A 21,609-nucleotide genomic window follows, 5' to 3' on the forward strand; every position below is an offset into this window, starting at 1 on the left:
TTCACTCTAGTGGTAGCATGAGACGGAGTCTACAACCCACACAAGTGGCTCAGGTAGTGCAGCTCATCCAGGATGGCACATCAATGCGAGCTGTGGCAAGAAGGTTTGCTGTGTCTGTCAGCGTAGTGTCTAGAGCATGGAGGCGCTACCAGGAGACAGGCCAGTACATCAGGAGACGTGGAGGAGGCCGTAGGAGGGCAACAACCCAGCAGCAGGACCGCTACCTCCGCCTTTGTGCAAGGAGGAGCAGGAGGAGCACTGCCAGAGCCCTGCAAAATGACCTCCAGCAGGCCACAAATGTGCATGTGTCTGCTCAAACGGTCAGAAACAGACTCCATGAGGGTGGTATGAGGGCCCGACGTCCACAGGTGGGGGTTGTGCTTACAGCCCAACACCGTGCAGGACGTTTGGCATTTGCCAGAGAACACCAAGATTGGCAAATTCGCCACTGGCACCCTGTGCTCTTCACAGATGAAAGCAGGTTCACACTGTCTGGGAGACGCTGTGGAGAACGTTCTGCTGCCTGCAACATCCTCCAGTATGACCGGTTTGGCGGTGGGTCAGTCATGGTGAGGGGTGGCATTTCTTTGGGGGGGCCGCACTGCCCTCCATGTGCACGCCAGAGGTAGCCTGACTGCCATTAGGTACCGAGATGAGATCCTCAGACCCCTTGTGAGACCATATGCTGGTGCGGTTGGCCCTTGGTTCCTCCTAATGCAAGACAATGCTAGACCTCATGTGGCTGGAGTGTGTCAGCAGTTCCTGCAAGAGGAAGGCATTGATGCTATGGACTGGCCCACCCGTTCCCCAGACCTGAATCCAATTGAGCACATCTGGGACATCATGTCTCGCTCCATCCACCAACGCCACGTTGCACCACAGACTGTCCAGGAGTTGGCGGATGCTTTAGTCCAGGTCTGGGAGGAGATCCCTCAGGAGACCATCCGCCACCTCATCAGGAGCATGCCCAGGCGTTGTAGGGAGGTCATACAGGCACGTGGAGGCCACACACACACTACTGAGCCTCATTTTGACTTGTTTTAAGGACATTACATCAACGTTGGATCAGCCTGTAGTGTGGTTTTCCACTTTAATTTTGAGGGTGACTCCAAATCCAGACCTCCATGGGTTGATACATTTGATTTCCATTGATCATTTTTGTGTGATTTTGTTGTCAGCACATTCAACTATGTAAAGAAAATGTAATGTAAAGTAAGTAAAGTATTTAATAAGATTATTTCATTCATTCAGATCTAGGATGTGTTGTTTAAGTGTTCCCTTTATTTTTTTGAGCAGTGTATATTGACATAGGCGGCGTGTCCCTAAGGCTAGGAATTGCCAAAATTATATATCCCAATTAGCCTACTCCTGTCTACACAGAAATAAATGAAATCATTCAAAATAGGCTACTAAAGCATGATTTGGCCACAGAGGATCATTAGCTTCCCCTAGCCTTAAAAACAAGTTGGAAGGAAAGGCAGCGCTGTGAAATATCTTCTCAATAAACAAAAATATAGTATTTTCAGCTCTTTGAAGCTGGTGTACAAAACCGAAAGTAAAAGATGCAAAAATGAAAGTTATGAACGGGAAGCACAGAAATAGTGCAAATAGAACAGATCTACCGCTTCTTAGACTTTCTTTCAATTAAATTGACAGATCTATAACTAACATTTCTATGTGAATTTGGTCAGGTTGCCCAAAAAGTTACAAATTGCAGCTTTAAAAGTTTGATTTTGGAGAATAATTTCCTCCTCCAGTTTAGATGGATGTCATATTCTGTGTGCCTCCCCTTTAGGCTTATTATAAGGACAAAGTCATTTTTATTTATCTGTTTGTCAGTGTCAGCAGAGTAGGCTACTCTGTCATTTCTCGTATAAAAAAAGATTCTGCTAATGTCTCCAGTCATATAAAGTGTAGTAAAATTGCATGAAATGTGTCTATAAAAAAGGCAAACATTTCCCAGTGCAAAGACAGAAGAAGAAACGTATCTGATATAGCCTAGACCTCTACAGCTACACGCACTCAGCCATGCGTTGCATCCAACAGTCTTTTTTGCAAACAGTGATTGAGTTATATTATTAGCCTATATTACAACTATCCAATCTACTCATCACATTTCGAATAGTAGGCTTACTATTATAAAGGTGCATTTCTTTGGTGAAAATTAGCTTCCCCAAACTTGAAACTCACACACCACCTTTGCATAGGCTAGTGATTTTGCTGTTCGTTACTCATTTTTACATTTACATTTTAGTCATTTAGCAGACGCTCTTTTCCAGAGCGACTTACAGGAGCAATTAGGGTTAAGTGCCTTGCTCAAGGGCACATCGACAGATTTTTCACCTAGTCGGCTCGGGGATTAGAACCAGCGACCTTTCGGTTACTGGCACAACGCTCTTAACCACTAAGCTACCTGCCGCCCCAAAAGTAAACGTGAAAATGCTGCCTGTCAAATGTCTGGCGCCATATTTTCATAACGGAAAGCCTTATTCATGTCAGTCACCAGTCAACTCCATTACACTCAAAAGTTACTTCAACCAATGAATGCTATTGATGGCTAGCTATGCTAGCTATTCTACCAGTCAGTCTTAATGAGTGTTAGCATGCTAACAGCACACCCTGCACACTAAAATGTATATTTGTAAGGGGTATGCAGTAGGTCGATAACGATATCAAAGTATGCTGTATAGGTCATTTCGAACAACATTCCCAGCAAATGAGAAAACAGTCAAGGTATTTAATTGGGGCTAATTTGTATGGGCGCCAAAAGCAGAATGAGGGATTTTTTCCCCCCACCTTTATTTAACTATGCAAGTCAGTTAAGAACAAATTCGTATTTACAATGACGGCCTACCCCGGCCAAACCCGGACGATGCTGGGCCAATTGTGCGCCGCCCTATGGGACTCCCAATCACGGCTAGATTGTGATACAGCCTGGAATCGAACCGGGGTCTGTAGTGATGCCTTAGACCGCTGCGCCACTCGGGAGCCACTCATACCCAAGCAGAAGGGTGTGGCCACTGTGAAACTTCATTCAATGAGGGACTATCCCGGTTGTCTCTTTCGGTCCTATTGAACACAACACACTTGTAGTCCTTCTGTTCTTTTCTCATCTCCCTCTCTACGAAAGAAGAAACCCGCTCCACCTCATGAAAGTTGCATGTGGATGAGAGAAGAAGAGTGGAGAGGAACATCCCTTCTTCCCCAGAGCACCCCTCCGGCCCAATCTGAAGAGGGCTTCGCTCTCTCTCTCCCCCTCTTCTTTTGCTCTCTCTCCCTTTTGAGAGCCTCTCCCTCTCCTCTTGGTTCTTTTAGGGGTCAGGAGCACTCCCCGGAAAACTCCAGAAGGAAGGAAATGAAGGAGGAAAGGGGAGGGAGGCTTTGAGGTGCCTCAAATGGAGTAGAGGAGGAGGAGCAAAGGGAGAGAGAAAAACAGAAGTATCTCTCCATCCTCCCTTTAAAAATAAATATCAAAAGGGAAACTGCTCACAGGCGTACGTAGTTCAGAGAGAGAAAAGTGGTTTACCTGAGGAGAAATGAGAAAATCCACTCAAAAAGTTGTTATATATTTTTTTTTATGTCTACTGTTCATACAGTCCCAAAATGTTTAGCAAGTCAGCAGTCAAGTCTTCAAGATATTGGACTTTCAAGAAGCAAAGTGTCACTGGCCACTAAATCAGGTGATAAAGGAGCTGAAAAGGACACTGGAGTAGGACTTTAAAAGGGTCTATGTTAACGGCTTTCCCTACTACTACAATACTCTGTGAATTGATCTATGTTGGGCCATCTGAACCCTTTGGTGATGTGGCCCTGACAAGTGGATGCCAGATAGTGTAGACCGCTAGTGTACAGTTACACTAGTTCCACTTACTTGGCATTTGCAGAGACAGACAATCATCTGTATGCATCTGCATATAGAGTTATATTTAGTCACCTTAATCACCCAATGCAATGGCACCATATTCCTTATATAGTGCACTACTTTTAACCACATCCCTATGGGCCCTGGTCAAAAGTAGTGCACTACATAGGGTCAAATTTGGGATGCAACTTATGGACATGCCTGTATAGAAGATATATTTTATAAACCAGCTCTATTCTCCCTCAGCTAGCGAAATGTGGCCCTTATTCTTGGTGAGAATAAAAATACATCCACACAGGGTGTGTGTGTGTGTGTGTGCGCGCGTTGAGGCTCCTCCATCAAATCAAATGTATTTATAAAGCCCTTTTTACATCAGCAGTTGTCACAAGTGCTTATACAGAAACCCAGCCTAAAATTATTTGAGAAAGTCGCAAAATAAAGTTGCCGCTCTGTTCCTTGCCTCAGGCTGCACACGCTGTTCTCTCATCAAGTGATCATATTTTCACCCATCAGAATATTCCCAATTTAATCTAGTCTTTACTAATATGTAAAATGTGTTTAGATTTAGAATGGCCCATTATCAAATGGGCAGGAACAGGGGCAGGGGAAAAAGACATGTCATCCGTATGTACTCGAATAGCTAATGGAGGCCGTTTTCCTTTCAATCAATCCGGGTAGGCTACTCCGGTTTTATAGTGAAGCGTGTGCTTAATATAAGCAGATGAGAAATAAATATAGTAGCAGCTGGGATCCTCCTCTTTAGTGGCAACCATCAAAAGTCTGCTTTCACATTGGGTTGCATATAGAAATATCTGAGTTTATAAGAACACTCCTCAAAAAGTTCTACAGCTGCACCATCGAGAGCATCCTGACTGGTTGCATCACCGCCTGGTATGGCAACTGCTCGGCCTCCGACCGCAAGGCACTACAGATGGTAGTGCGTATGGCCCAGTACATCACTGGGTCCAAGCTTCCTGCCATCCAGGACCTCTATACCAGGCGGTGTCAGAGGAAGGCCCTCAAAATTGTCAAAGACTCCAGCCACCCTAGTCATAGACTGTTCTCTCTGCTACAGCACGGCAAGCGGTACCGGAGCGCCAAGTCTAGGTCCAAAAGTATTAATCATGAAAATATAAAAAAATGCCCCATTACTAGGCTGCTCAAAATCAAATAAAAATGTACTATAATTGAAGCCGCCCTGCACAATCATTGAACCAACAGCATCGCCTAGGCCTACAGTAGGCTCCAAAATTACTGGCACCCCTGACTGGCAAAGCACAAACAATACTTTAAAAAATATAAACAATATAATTATAGAGATAAACTCAAAATACCAACATGTGAGAAATACTGTACTATATTAATGTTCCAATGGAACCCACCAAAATCATTTATTGATATAATTAAAAATCAATGTCCTCCAAATCAAGGTTTCACAATTAATGGCACCCTTAAAGATTATTGTAAATAACATCTACCAAAATTAAACCAGGAATTAAATTCCACTTACTTAAGTTTATCTAAGTCTTAAGGAACTTATTGAGCCATTACATCACTTCCTGTTTCACTAGGGTATAAAAATGAGGTAACACGAATGCAATAACCCTTTGTCATCCAACACCATGAAGAAAACAAAAGTACTGGCAGTTCGGAAGAGACTGATGGTTGTAGACCTTCGTAAAACTGGCAATGGCTACAAGAAGATCCACAAACAATTGAATATACCACTAAGCACTGTAAGACAATTATTTAAAAATTCAAAAGATATGGAACAGTTGAAAACCTCACAGGTAGAGGACGCAAATGCATTTTGCCCCCCAGGATAGGGAGGAGGATGGTGAGAGAAGCAACAAAATCCCCAAGAATCACTGTGAAAAATTGCAGGCCTTGGTGGCGTGTTGGGTCACCAGGTTTCAAAAAGCACCATCAGACGCCACCTCCACAACCACAGGCTCTTTGGAAGGGTTGCCAGAAGAAAGCCCTTTCTGACACCAAGACACAGACTCAAGCGCTTGGAGTTTACCAAACATCATTTAAATTATGACTGGAAGAAGGTGCTCTGGTCAGATGAGACCAAAATTGAACGTTTTGGTCAGATACAGCATCGGTATGTTTGGCGACGAAACAGAGATGCATACAAGGAGAGGCACCTCATACCCACAATGAAATATGTTGGTGGTTCAGTGATGTTTTGGGGCTGTTTTAATTCCAGAGGTCGAGGGGCATTGGTTAAGATTGATGGCATAATGAATTCCACTAAGTATCAGGCGATTTTAACTGACAATCTGGTTGCCTCTGCCAGAAGGCTGGGACTTGTCTTGTTGGAAAGTCCACCTACGGCCAATGACCCAAAACATACCTCAAGATCCACACAGAAATCGTTCTGTGACAACAAAATCAATGTTCTGCCATGGCCATCTCAGTCGCCGGACCTAAATCCAATAGAAAATCTGTGGGCTGAGATGAAGAGGTCAGTTGATAAGCGCAAACCCAAGAATGTGAAGGATCTTGAAAGGATCTGCATAGAGGGATGGTCCTAAATCCCTCCTAATGTGTTCCTTAACCTTGTCAAACATTACAAGAAAAGACTCCATGCTGTTATCCTTGCCAGAGGTGGTTGCACTAAGTACTAAATGAGGAGTGCCAATAATTATGAAACCTTGATTTTAGTTACATTTATTTTGTATTAAATAATTGTACGATTTTGGTTGGTTCCATTGAAACATAAATAAAGTACAGTATTTCTCACATGTTGGTATTTTGATTTTCTCTCTATAATTATATTGTTTATATTGTTTAAAGTATTGTTTGTGCATTGCCAGTCAGGGGTGCCAGTAATTTTGGAGCCTACTGTACAGTCGTGGTCAAAAGTTAAGAATGACACAAATATTCATTTTCACAAAGTCTGCTGCCTCAGTTTTTATGATGGCAATTTGCATATACTCCAGAATGTTATGAAGAGTGATCAGATGAATTGCAATTAATTGCAAAGTCCCTCTTTGCCATGAAAATGAACTTAATCCCCAAAAAACATTTCCACTGCATTTCAGCCCTGCCACAAAAGGACCAGCTGACATGTCAGTGATTCTCTCATTAACACAGGTGAGAGTGTTGACGAGGACAAGGCTGGAGATCACTCTGTCATGCTGATTGAGTTAGAATAACAGACTGGAAGCTTTAAAAAAGGAGGGTGGTGCTTGAAATCATTGTTCTTACTCTGTTAACCATGGTTCCCTGCAAGGAAACATGTGCTGTCATCATTGCTTTGCACAAAAAGGGCTTCACAGGCAAGGATATTGCTGCTAGTAAGATTGCACCTAAATCAACCATTTATCGGATCATCAAGAACTTCAAGGAGAGAGGTTCAATTGCTGTGAAGAAGGCTTCAGGGTGCCCAAGAAAGTCCAGCAAGCGCCAGAACCGTCTCCTAAAGTTGATTCAATTGCGGGATCGGGGCACCACCAGTGCAGAGCTTGCTCAGGAATGGCAGCAGGCAGGTGTGACTGCATCTGCACGCACAGTGAGGCGAATACTTTTGGAGGATGGCCTGGTGTCAAGAAGGGCAGCGAGGAAGCCACTTCTCTCCAGGAAAAACATCAGGGACAGACTGATATTCTGCAAAAGGTACAGGGATTGGACTGCTGAGGACTGGGGTAAAGTCATTTTCTCTGATGAATCCCCTTTCCGATTGTTTGGGGCATTCGGAAAAAAGCTTGTCCGGAGAAGACAAGGTGAGCACTACCATCAGTCCTGTGTCATGCCAACAGTAAAGCATCCTGAGACCATTCATGTGTGGGGTTGCTTCTCAGCCAAGGGATTGGGCTCACTCACAATTTTGCCTAAGAACACAGCCATGAATAAAGAATGGTACAAACACAACCTCCGAGAGCAACGTCTCCCAACCATCCAAGAACAGTTTGGTGACGAACAATGCCTTTTCCAGCATGATGGAGCACCTTGCCATACGGCAAAAGTGATAACTAAGTGGCTCGGGGAACAAAACATCGACATTTTGGGTCCGTGGCCAGGAAACTCCCCAGACCTTAATCCCATTGAGAACTTGTGGTCAATCCTCAAGAGGCGGGTGGACAAACAAAACCCCACAAATTCTGACAAACTCCAAGCATTGATTATGCAAGAATGGGCTGCCGTCATTCAGGATGTGGCCCAGAAGTGAATTGACAGCATGCCAGAGCGGATTGCAGAGGTCTTGAAAAAGAAGGATCAACACTGCAAATATTGACTCTTTGCATAAACTTAATGTAATTGTCAATAAAAGCCTTTGACACTTATGGAATGCTTGTAATTATACTTCAGTATACCATAGTATACCCCTGGTTCTCCTCAGACTTGACTTCCCTTGACCAGCACAAAAACATCCTGTGGCGTACTGCATTAGCATCGAATAGCCCCCGCGATATGCAACTTTTCAGGGAACTTAGGAACCAATATACACAAGCAGTTAGGAAAGCAAAGGCTATCTTTTTCAAACGATATTCAAACGATATTATAACCACGATCGATAATAGACTGTGTACTGTGCAGCCGTCTTCATCGACCTGGCCAAGGCTTTCGACTCTGTCAACTACCGCATTCTTATTGGCAGACTAAATAGCCTTGGTTTCTCAAATGACTGCCTCGCCTGGTTCACCAACTACTTCTAAGATAGAGTTCAATGTGTCAAATCGGAGGGCCTGTTGTCTGGACCTATGGCAGTCTCTATGGGGGTGCCACAGGGTTCAATTCTTGGGCTGACTCTTTTCTCCGTGTATATCAATGATGTCGCTCTTGCTGCTGGTGACTCTCAGATCCACCTCTACGCAGACGACACCATTTTGTGTACATCTGGCCCTTCATTGGACACTGTGTTAACAAACCTCCAAACGAGCTTCAATACCATACAACACTCCTTCCGTAGCCTCCAACTGCTCTTAAACACTAGTAAAACTAAATGCATGCTCTTCAATCGACTGCTGCTGGCACCCGCCCACCCGACTAGAATTACTACTCGACGGGTCTGACCTAGAGTATGTGGACAACTACAAATACCTAGGTGTCTGGTTAGACCGTAAACTCTCCTTCCAGACTCACATTAAGCATCTCCAATCCAAAGTGAAATCTAGAATCGGCTTCCTATTTCGCAACAAAGCCTCCTTCACTCATGCTGCCAAACATGCCCTCGTAAAACTGACTATCCTACCGATCCTTGACTTTGGCGATGTCATTTACAAAATAGCCTCCAACACTCTACTCAGCAAATTGGATGTAGTCTATCAAAGTGCCATCCGTTTTGTCACCAAAGCCCCATATACTACCCACCACTGTGACCTGTACCCTCTTGTTGGCTGGTCCTCACTACATATATAAATCACTGCTAGGCAAATCTCTGCCTTATCTTAGCTCATTGGTCACCATAGCAACACTCACTCGTAGTATGCGCTCCAGCAGGTATATCTCACTGGTCATCCCCAAAGCCAACACCTCCTTTGGCCGCCATTCCTTCCAGTTCTCTGCTGCCAATGACTGGAACGAACTGCAAAAATCTCTGAAGCTGGAGACTCTTATCTCCCTCACTAACTTTAAGCATCAGTTGTCAGAGCACCTTACCGATCACTGCACCTGTACACAGCCTTTCTGAAATTAGCCCACTCAACTACCTCATCCCCATATTGTTATTTATTTTTGCTCATTTGCACCCCAGTATCTCTATTTGCACATAATCTCTTGCACATCTATCATTCCAGTGTTAATACTAATTGTAATTATTTTGCACCATAGCCTATTTATTGCCTTACCTCCATAACTTGCTACATTTGCACACACTGTATATATATTTTCTGTGGTATTTTTGACTTTATGTTTTGTTTTACACCATATGTAACTGTGTTGTTTTTAATCGCACTGCTTTGCTTTATCTTGGCCAGGTCGCAGTTGTATGTGAGAACTTGTTCTCAACTGGCTTATCTGGTTAAATAAAGGTGAAAAAAAAAGAGGAAAAAAAATAGTAACATCTGACGAAGATATTTAAAAAAAAACACCAATACGTGTGTCATTCTCTCAACTTTTTACGACGACTGTATATGTTCTCTCCCAGATTCATGGATAGAAAGTTTGGAAGATAGCATAAGGTAGCCAGTCCATCCAGTATGCATAATACAGTCCACACGCAAAAGGCAATTAATTATTTTTTATTTTTTATTTATTTATAGGCTACACCAATTATGTACCAAAGAAACCTTAAATATGTTTTATATATTTTTTTATATACAGTACCAGTCAAAAGTTTGGACACACCTACTCATTCAAGGGTTTTTCTTTAATTTTTACTATTTTCTACATTGTAGAATAATAGTGAAGACATCAAAACTATGAAATAACACATATGGAATCATGTAGTAACTAAAAAAGTAATATATTCTATACTTGAGATTCTTCAAATAGCCACCCTTTGCCTTGATGACAGCTTTGCACACTCTTGGCATTCTCTCAACCAGCTTCATGAGGAAGTAACCTGGAATGCATATATTCTTAACAGGTGTATCCTGGCTGGAAGAATGGGAGGTGAAGCGTGAGGTAATACAGAAGGGGGAGTGCGAGTGCTTCTCAAATGGATTGTTTTATGCATTTTCCACACTCTCGTCCTCACAAGAACGTACTCAAGAGAACGTGGTCAGAGAATGCACACGGAGCATGAGAGTGTGGACCACGGTAGTATGCATATTGAGAAAACGAGAGAGAGACAGAGAGCAGGGATCTTTGGTGTTTGAATAATAAGGGAGTATCAACAGGTAAAGCATCAGACTTCCACAATAAGCAGACCTCAAGAGACACTTCACTTCTGTCTTAATGGATTTATGCCCATTTAGTATGGCGCCCAGGGAAGCTCATTGAAATAGACACGCACACACACAATCTCTCTGGAGAGCCTCCTTCCAATCGAGTTTAATTCCTGCCTGACATTAAAAACAGATTGGCCAATATGCGGATGCACCCATCTGGCCTCGACAATTCCACCCAATACATATTATGTGATTGTGAGAAGCCTATATGAAGGCGTCTTGAGGGTGAAGGGCTTCAGATAAAAGTGGCACCCTATTCCCTTCAGAAAGTATTCACACACCTTCACTTCTTCCACATGTTGATTGTTTGTCACTGGCCTACACACATAGCCCATAATGTCAAAGTGGAATTATGTTTTTTGAAATGTTTACAAAGTAATAAAAAATGAAAAGCTGAAATGTCTTGAGTCAATAAGAACGGTGAAATTCCCAGAAAACCCTCAATGAAAACCCACGGTTATATTTAAATTTTTGCACTTTTCATGTAGCCTACTTTTGGACAGCTAAAAGCCTAACCACCGATCAACCACCATTATGGACTAAATGTTACATTCCTGTTGCTGCAGGACTTTGTTGTGACAATATAGGTCAAATTACACTAAGCAGTCCTCACGAGTCAAAACGGGTCCCTGAAAATGGTGCACAATTGTGTACTGAGTCATCTATTTCTACTTCGTGTGATAGGTTACGTCTTGCAATTTCTTTATATATTTTTTGCAATTCGTATGATATGCTACAAAACCCAATTTGAAAATATGTTATGAATTTGTAAGGGCTTAAGTTCCAGGACTGCATCTTTAAGATCATACACAGTGCCTTCAGAAAGTATTCACACCCCTTGACTTTTCCCACATTTTGTAGTGTTACAGCTGTAATTTAAAATGGATTAAATTGAGATTGTGACACTGGCCTACACACAATACCCCATAAGATCAAAGTGGAATTATGCTTTTATACTCTTTTTCTAATTAATAAAAAATGAAAAGCTGAAATGTTGAGTTAATAAGTATTCAACACCTTTGTTACGGCAAGCCTAAATAAGTTCAGGAATAGAAATGTGCTTAACAAGTCACATAATAAGTTGCATGGATTCACTCTGTATGCAATAATAGCGTTTAACATGATGTTTGAATGACTACATCTCAGTCAAGCAGTGAATTTCAAACACAGATTCAACCACAAAGACCTGGGAGGTTTTCCAATGCCTTGCAAAGAAGGGCACCTATTGGTAGATGGGTAAAAAAAAGAAAAGCAGACACTGAATATCCCTTTGAGCATGGTGAAGTTATTAATTACACTTTAGATGTTGTGTCAATACACCCAGTCACTACAAAGATACAGACGTCCTTCCTAACTCAGTCGCCGGAGAGGATGGATCAACAACATTGTAGTTACTCCTAACTCAGTCGCCGGAGAGGATGGATCAACAACATTGTAGTTACTCCTAACTCAGTCGCCGGAGAGGATGGATCAACAACATTGTAGTTACTCCTAACTCAGTCGCCGGAGAGGATGGATCAACAACATTGTAGTTACTCCTAACTCAGTCGCCGGAGAGGATGGATCAACAACATTGTAGTTACTCCTAACTCAGTCGCCGGAGAGGATGGATCAACAACATTGTAGTTACTCCTAACTCAGTCGCCGGAGAGGATGGATCAACAACATTGTAGTTACTCCTAACTCAGTCGCCGGAGAGGATGGATCAACAACATTGTAGTTACTCCTAACTCAGTCGCCGGAGAGGATGGATCAACAACATTGTCAATGTAACGTAATTGACAGAATGAAAAGAAGGAAGCCTATACAGAATAAAAAATATTATAAAACATGCATCATGTTTGCCACAAGGCACTAAAGTAATACTGCAAAAAAATGTGGCTAGCAATGAACATTTTGTCATGATTTCAAAGTGGTATGTTTGGGGCAAATCCAATACAACACATTACTGAGTACCACTCTCCATATTTTCAAGCAACGTGTTGGCCGCATCATATTATGGGTATGCTTGTAATCGTTAAGGACTGGGGAGTTTTTCAGAATAAAAAAGAAGCGAAATGGAGCTAAGCACAGGCAAAATCCTAGAGGAAAATCTGGTTCAGTCTGCTTTCCACCAGACACTGGGAGATTAATTCACCTTTCAGCAGGACAATAACCTAAAACACAAGGCCAAATATACACTGGAGTTGCTTACCAAGAAGACAGTGAATGTTCCTGAGTGGCCGAGTTACACTTTTGACTTAAATCTGAAAATGGACCTGAAAATGGTTGTCTAACAATAATCAACAACCAACTTGAAGAATTTTGAAAATAATAAAATGGGCAAATGTTGCACAATCCAGGTGTGGAAAGATCTTAGAGACTTACCCAGAAAGACTCACAGCTGTAATCGCTGCCAAAGGTGCTTCTACCAAGTACTGACTCAGTGGTGTGAATACTTAGGTAAATATAATATTTCTGTATTTAATGTTTTTATACATTTGCAAAAAGTTCAACAAATATGTTTTCACTGTCATTATTGGGTATTGTGTGTAGATGGGTGAGGAGGAAAACATATATTAAATACATTTTGAATTCAGGCTGTAACAACAAATGTGGAATAAGTCAAGGGACATGAATACCTTCTGAAGGCACTGTAGTGCACTACTTTTCATCAGGGCCCTGGTCAAAAGTAGTGCACCAAGTAGGGAATAGGGTGCCATTTGGGACGCAGGCCTTATCGCACCACTGTCATTTCACAATGAAAATGAAAAAGGGCTACAGAGGGAGATAGGTGCATAAAACATGGAGAGATAACTTTGACACATTGAGGACCTGAAGATAGGTGGGGTAGTGTTAGTAGATAAGGGTATGTAGGGTGAGAGATAACCGGGGGTAGTTATGTTATGCCACCAGTCCCATATAGCAAGGGTCTCTAACCTCAATAAGAACCACAGAGGCACACATGAACTCTGGGTAATGGGGAACTCTGGGTAATACACATACATATAGATAGATAGATGGACAATATACAGCACACACACAGGCGGGACACACACAGAGAGAGACCTAACACGGAATCAAAGGCAAAGCCATGCCCACACAAACCCACAGGCAGCAATAACACACACACTCATATTAATGAAAAACTATCACACACCCACCCACTGACACACACACCTTCCGGGAAAGGTGAGGGTGGTCAGGATGCGGTGCGGTGGCTAATCATAACGGAAGCGCCTCTTATTTAAAAAAGGAAGCAGGATCGTTTGTATCAATCAGCGTTAATCCTTAATGTGTGTATTAAAGACAACATGAACTGTCATTTCCTAGCAGAAAACCTTTTTGCCGGGGAATGACCTTAATAAAATTAACCCAGGCTCGGTGCCATAATGTGCTTATTGTCATTTGGTTATAACCACTAATTGAATAAAATCATTTCCAACGACAGAAAACACAAGAGCGCGCGTGTGTGTGTGTGTGTGTGAGCGCACGCCAAGTTATAATGTCAGATTGCCATCCAGTCTTAATAAAGGCCTATGTGGCTTGATGGAGAGAGAGGGTCAAGTCAAAATGCCTGGCGGAGAAAATAATTAATTACAAAAAGCAACAAGGGGAAAATACATTTAGAAACAAATTACCAAATTAATTAAAACATTTACAATGGAAGACATGCACAATTAAACCGGGGATGATGCTATCATGAATATATGACGGTGTCCTGTTGGGAAATGAATGAAGTGGGTTCTTCTTTTGTTTGGTCAATGACAGAGCTGAAATAGAGACTGATAGATAGATGCCTGGATTAGATGTAATGCCTCTATTATGGCTAGTAGAGTTAATGGAGTCTCATCTAATCTAAAACACACAAGCGTTCCTGCTATCGATTGATTCTGATCTAAATTGACTGTACAAATCAACCTGAGCTGCCAGATAAGAAGCAGAACTGCCAGACAGAAAGCTGAGCTGCCAGACAGAAAGCATAAATGCAACAATAACCAATCTACTGTATATTGTAGCCTATATTTCTCCTGCAACTGTCACTCTGCTTGTTTCCCGGGCACAAAATGGACAGCTCAAGCCCCAACTGCTCCCTAGACCAGGGCTCTGCAACCCTGTTCCTGGAGAGCTATCCTCCTGTAGGTTTTCAATCCAACCCCAGTTGTAACTGACCTGATTCATCTTAGCAACCAGCTAATTGCTAGAATCAGGGGCATTAGATTAGGGTTGGAGCAAAGAGTTGATGAGGTAGGGTCAAAGCCAGCATGAGGTGAAAGGTCACATCAGCTACACACAATCCCAGTGGTGCCAGGGATCGGGGGGGCAGGGGCGGCTGGCACGGTTTCACCGGACCCTGTCAACCTTCGTAGTGAGTGACTGCTAACAGCTGGGAGCTACGCTAGCTCCCCTGTCGGACACCTTGACCTGTGACCTCTGAGCTGGGGCCACGACAGAGCACCTGGCTTGATATGTCTGGCACACACACACATACCTCTCCTCACGTACTGTACACACACACACACAAAAGTATTGTATAATAATGTATGTCTTAAGACACAAATCTCACATCTATGCACGCACCATCCACACACACACAACCCTTCTAGTCTATGCTAAGCCCTGAGAGGTCAGGACAGAGCTGTGTGGGGGTGGCATATCACACATAGTGAGCAGCCTCTGGACAGCTCATGCAGGACCTTCACGCTAAACTGACTAACAGGCAGCCATCTGAACCACTCACTCACTAAGTAGAGTTTAGCAGACAAGATACACAGGAAATCTAAGAGTGTTTTTATTAAACTGGAAGTGAACAAAATCAAATGTTAGGTTGGTTACATAGTTAAAAGACTGATAACCCTCCAAGCTCTGAGGAGGAAGCCAACAAGATGGCGCCGACAGACACGGTCGCCCTGTTGCTAGCTCCTAGCACAAGCATTTCACTGCACCTTTTCTACTAGAAAGTAACCTAAAAGAAGCAGTCAGGAAGAAACCTAAGCCAGGATGTAGTTTGCCAAACCAGGAAGTTGCCTAGTGGCCCTCGCGGAGGGACTACTTACCAGCAAGGAGGAAGGTGATGAGGCAGGTCTCTTTGGGCATGTAGAGTTTCAGGCGGGAGCCACTGAAAACGTATTCTACCACCGCCTCAGAGCGGCCTGCTCTCTGGAGGAATGGCAGGAACTGCTTGGCCTTCTGTGTCTCCTGAGAGAGAGGAGAAGGGAGAGAGAGAGGACGAGGGAGGGAGAGAGAGAGAGCGAGAGAAAGACAGAGAGAAAGACAGAGAGAAACAGTGAGGATGAGGAACTGACAAACAAATAAGGATGTTCACCTCAAACATGTTCAGAGTAGCAGCTTCACCTCAAACATGTTCAGAGTAGCAGCTTCACCTCAAACATGTTCACAGTAGCAGCTTCACCCTATAAATGCAGATCTCCATGGTAATTTGGACGGTCTGATAGTGGATCATACACCTCAGTCTTAGTCTATCCACTTCATGTACAGATTAGTAAATCTAGGTTGAAGCTCATAGCGTGGGGTGAACGGACCGATGATTTCACCATGACATTGCTAGGCCTCATCTCGCGCTCTCCCTTCTGGTGAGTCACTGGCTTAATGGGAACGCCAAGGCCAGAATTACAAGCGTGGCTAAATCATCGCCTATTCAGACAGGCTGATGAATCAATGGCAGAGAGAGAGAGTTATATTAAAAAATACACAGCTAGGCAGGCAGGCCAATGCAGCCACAACAAACAAGGCAGTGACTCACTAGCCCTCTCTCTTGATTTAGATGTAGTGGGGTGGGGGGGAAGAGAGATGGTGTTCTGGAAAAACAGATGGATGTCCTGGGTAAGGAGGATGAGGTAATATGTTGTTGACAAGGTAGAACTACTCCATCAAGCACCAGGTTGCTCAGGTTTGCAGAGTGCAAAGTCAAGCAAAGTCAACATTGTTGTGGTGATTCAAGTTACTGGGTAGGAATCTAGCCCTAAACGACAGATAATTTCTCTGTTCAGATGAACTCTTAGGATGGAGAACGGTGGGCAATGGGAATAGGGAAACAGGTGCACACGCACACTATCTGGGCTGGGGGGCAGGAGTCAGGAGGGAAGGATGCAAATATGAAGGGAGGACTGTGTTCACGCAACCTGTACCAGTGTGTGTTGGTTCAGAGAGAGAGAGAGAGAGAGAGGTGTCCCAGTGCCATATCCACTCAGCACCCCCCACCTTTGTATGTATACATACTGTACACACATCCTCCTATATTCCATAATACACTGCTCAAAAAAATAAAGGGAACACTAAAATAACACATCCTAGATCTGAATGAATGAAATAATCTTATTAAATACTTTTTTCTTTACATAGTTGAATGTGCTGACAACAAAATCACACAAACATTATCAATGGAAATCAAATTTATCAACCCATGGAGGTCTGGATTTGGAGTCAACCTCAAAATTAAAGTGGAAAACCACACTACAGGCTGATCCAACTTTGATGTAATGTCCTTAAAACAAGTCAAAATGAGGCTCAGTAGTGTGTGTGGCCTCCACGTGCCTGTATGACCTCCCTACAACGCCTGGGCATGCTCCTGATGAGGTGGCGGATGGTCTCCTGAGGGATCTCCTCCCAGACCTGGACTAAAGACATGATATCCCAGACCATTTCGAATCCCACCGTACCTTCTCCGCTATGCAATCCGGTTTCCGAGCTGGTCATGGGTGCACTTCAGCCACGCTCAAGGTCCTAAATGATATTATAACCGCGATCGATAATAGACAGTACTGTGCAGCCGTTTTCATTGACCTGGCCAAGGCTTTCGACTCTGTCAACCACCGCATTCTTATTGGCAGACTAAATAGCCTTGGTTTCTCAAATGACTGCCTCGCCTGGTTCACCAACTACTTCTCAGATAGAGTTCAATGTGTCAAATCGGAGGGCCTGTTGTCTGGACCTATGGCAGTCTCTATGGGGGTGCCACAGGGTTCAATTCTTGGGCCAACTCTTTTCTCTGTGTATATCAATGACGTCGCTCTTGCTGCTGGTGACTCTCAGATCCACCTCTACGCAGACGACACCATTTTGTATACATCTGGCCCTTCATTGGACACTGTGTTAACAAACCTCCAAACGAGCTTCAATTCCATACAACACTCCTTCAGTACCCTCCAACTGCTCTTAAACACTAGTAAAACTAAATGCATGCTCTTCAACCGAACGCTGCTTGCACCCGCCCACCCGACTAGAATCACTACTCTAGACGGGTCTGACCTAGAGTATGTGGACAACTACAAATATCTAGGTGTCTGGTTAGACTGTAAACTCTCCTTCCAGACTCACATTAAGAATCTCCAATCCAAAGTTAAATCTAGAATCGGTTTCCTATTTCGCAACAAAGCCTCCTTCACTCATGCTGCCAAACATGCCCTCGTAAAACTGACTATCCTACCGATCCTTGACTTCGGCGATGTCATTTACAAAATAGCCTCCAACACTCTACTCAGCAAATTGGATGTTGTCTATCACAGTGCCATCCGTTTTGTCTCCAAAGCCCCATATAATACCCACCACTGTGACCTGTACGCTCTTGTTGGCTGGTCCTCACTACATATTCGTCGCCAAACCCACTGGCTCCAGGCCATCTATAAATCACTGCTAGGCAAATCCCCGCCTTATCTTAGCTCATTGGTCACCATAGCAACACCCACCCGTAGTCTGCGCTCCAGCGGGTATATCTCACTGGTCATCCCCAAAGCCAACACCTCCTTTGGCCGCAATTCCTTCCAGTTCTCTGCTGCCAATGACTGGAACAAATTGCAAAAATCTCTGAAGCTGGAGACTTATCTCCCTCACTAACTTTAAGCATCAGTTGTCAGAGCACCTTACCGATCACTGCACCTGTACACAGCCCATCTGAAATTAGCCCGCCCAACTACCTCATCCCTATATTGTTATTTATTTTGCTCATTTGTACCCAGTATCTCTATTTGCACATCATCTCTTGCACATCATTCCAGTGTTAATACAAAATTGTAATTATTTTGCACTATAGCCTATTTTATTGCCTTACCTCCATAACTTGCTAAATTTGCACACTGTATATTAATTGTATTTCTGTTGTATTTTTGACTTTGTTTTGTTTTACCCCATATGTAACTGTGTTGTTGTTTTTATCGCACTGCTTTGCTTTATCTTGGCCAGGTCGCAGTTGTAAATGAGAACTTGTTCTCAACTGGTTTACCTGGTTAAATAAAGGTGAAAAAAAAATAATAATAAAAAAAAATGTGCTCAATTGGATTCAGGTCTGGGGAACGGGTGGGCCAGTCCATAGCATCAATGCCTTCCTCTTGCAGGAACTGCTGACACACTCCAGCCACATGAGGTCTAGCATTGTCTTTCATTAGGAGGAACCCAGGGCCAACCGCACCAGCATATGGTCTCACAAGGGGTCTGAGGATCTCATCTCGGTACCTAATGGCAGTCAGGCTACCTCTGGCGAGCACATGGAGGGCTGTGCAGCCCCCCAAAGAAATGCCACCCCACACCATGACTGACCCACCGCCAAACCGGTCATGCTGGAGGATGTTGCAGGCAGCAGAACTTCTCCACGGCGTCTCCAGACTCTGTCACGTGCTCAGTGTGAACCTGCTTTCATCTGTGAAGAGCACAGGGCGCCAGTGGCGAATTTGCCAATCTTGATGTTCTCTGGCAAATGCCAAACATCCTGGGCTGTAAGCACAACCCCCACCTGTGGACGTCGGGCCCTCATATCACCCTCATGGAATCTGTTTCTGACCGTTTGAGCAGACACATGCACATTTGTGGCCTGCTGGAGGTCATTTTGCAGGGCTCTGGCAGTGCTCCTCCTGCTCCTCCTTGCACAAAGGCGGAGGTAGCAGTCCTGCTGCTGGGTTGTTGCCCTCCTACGGCCTCCTCCACGTCTCCTGATGTACTGGCCTGTCTCCTGGTAGCGCCTCCATGCTCTAGACACTACGCTGACAGACACAGCAAACCTTCTTGCCACAGCTCGCATTGATGTGCCATCCTGGATGAGCTGCACTACCTGAGCCATTTGTGTGGGTTGTAGACTCCGTCTCATGCTACCACTAGAGTGAAAGCACCGCCAGCATTCAAAAGTGGTCACCACCTGCATAACCACTCCTTTATTGGTGGTGTCTTGCTAATTGCCTATAATTTCCACCTGTTGTCTATTCCATTTGCACAACAGCATGTGAAATGTATTGTCAAATCAGTGTTGCTTCCTAAGTGGACAGTTTGATTTCACAGAAGTGTGATTGACTTGGAGTTACATTGTGTTGTTTAAGTGTTCCCTTCATTTTTTTGAGCAGTGTATATCCCCACAGTATTTTTATCCATATAACCCACATCTCTACATAATCCCTCTCGGTAATATCCCTGTGTGTGACACAGGCGGAGAGCTGAGGGGGGCGGTGGTGGGCTGCTGGATGCTATTTGGAGCTTTTTATGAGAATACTCATTACATTAGCCTGGTCGGGCCACCGCAGCCTCCACAGCCCAGATCTCCAGCCAAGACGGAGCTGTACTTTAAGATGGAGGAACATACACACACACAAGAACGCTTGTTCTCCCTGATTGGCAGAAGTCCTCAACAGATTGGCATGGAATCAAGGATCTATTCCTGGGCGGCTGTCAGTCTTCAGAGTGATGGGGAAACAAGCTGACATGGTGATGTGTCGTATCACCCTCTAATATGGCTGCAGTGAAACCCAGAGAGGGCTGCTGAGAGAGCTGGAGCACCTTTAGAGGTGGGACTGGGCAAGATCAACACACACACAGGTACAGACAGACAACACAAAGAAAGATACATGCGCGCACACACACACTGGAGTACAGCCTCCAATCCTTTATGTGCTTTAACGCACGCGGTCCACGGAGTGTGTGGAGAATGCGCAGAGTAAAATCAAATCTTCATTTAGTGAGCAGCCCAATCAATTTTCATCAGCAGAGACGCTGTCTGCTGCCCCTGGCACATGTAAACAACTTCCTAGATGACTTTATTAATGCAGAGGGGACTATATTTAGATGGGCCTTTATTGCTTTAATACTGGGGGGGACTGGTATTATGGATATTCCTTAGAGTGATTAATCTATGGGTCAGGTGACAAGGGTTTGTCCTGGGGAGTGGCTTGGGAGAGACTGGAGGGCATCGAGACTGGTGGGTCAAGGTATGGCAATTGGCAATTATCTTATCAAGAAGAACGATGGTCCCCAAAATGTTATGGGGATACTGGACCTGGTGACCTGAGAATGTGTATGAACATTGCACACGCACGCGCACACACACACAGACTTAAGGGGGGAAAACACACAACATATAAGACTAGTCACATAACAGTGAACACACACATCATTATTCCTCAAAGTCCCACACACATTTCTCTCTCCCCCACCCACACTCTCACACTAATCCATCTTACCCCAGAGATATCAGCCACTCTGTGGATGGGGACCTCCTTCTTGCTATGCAGCCCTTTCCCGTTCTTGATTGCCCTGTGATCAATCAGAGGCAGAGAGTGAGAGAGAGTGAGACAGAGTGGCCACAATTACGGTTCATCCCATCATGCAGCGAGTTAAGGAGAAACCATCAGGCCTTTGAGCCGCAGAGGATAAATGGAGCTGGTGGTAATAAACACTCAGAGAGCCATTCCGGCTCAGAGAGGGGATACAGTTTCCAAGCTCCCCGGCACCACCACGAGGATCAGTGGCAGGGGGAATTCACATGTGTAATCTATACCCTTAAAATGGAAACTGTAATGGTTGGGGGGGACGAGTGAGTGCATTTTCTGTCTGACCCTGGTGCGATGACCACTTGCGTAGATTCCTACTGGAAAGGGCTTGAGTGCTACAGATGATGACGAAGATGATGGAAACTGTGGCAGTCAGTGTCAT

General features: G+C 44.0%; 1 protein-coding gene across 1 annotated transcript in view; it reads right to left on the minus strand.

The window, feature by feature from the left end:
- LOC121543416 (staphylococcal nuclease domain-containing protein 1-like) overlaps positions 1 to 21,609 on the minus strand; it is a 277,997-nt gene that overhangs the window by 197,140 nt on the left and 59,248 nt on the right. The window contains exons 14-15 of the mRNA XM_041853265.2: positions 21,138 to 21,210; positions 15,738 to 15,879 (exon numbers count right to left, since the gene is read on the minus strand). Coding sequence (XP_041709199.2) covers positions 15,738 to 15,879; positions 21,138 to 21,210 — 215 coding nt within the window. The remainder of the gene's footprint in view (positions 1 to 15,737; positions 15,880 to 21,137; positions 21,211 to 21,609) is intronic.

Source organism: Coregonus clupeaformis, chromosome 28 (assembly GCF_020615455.1).
Source record: "Coregonus clupeaformis isolate EN_2021a chromosome 28, ASM2061545v1, whole genome shotgun sequence".
Lineage (NCBI taxonomy): Eukaryota > Metazoa > Chordata > Actinopteri > Salmoniformes > Salmonidae > Coregonus > Coregonus clupeaformis.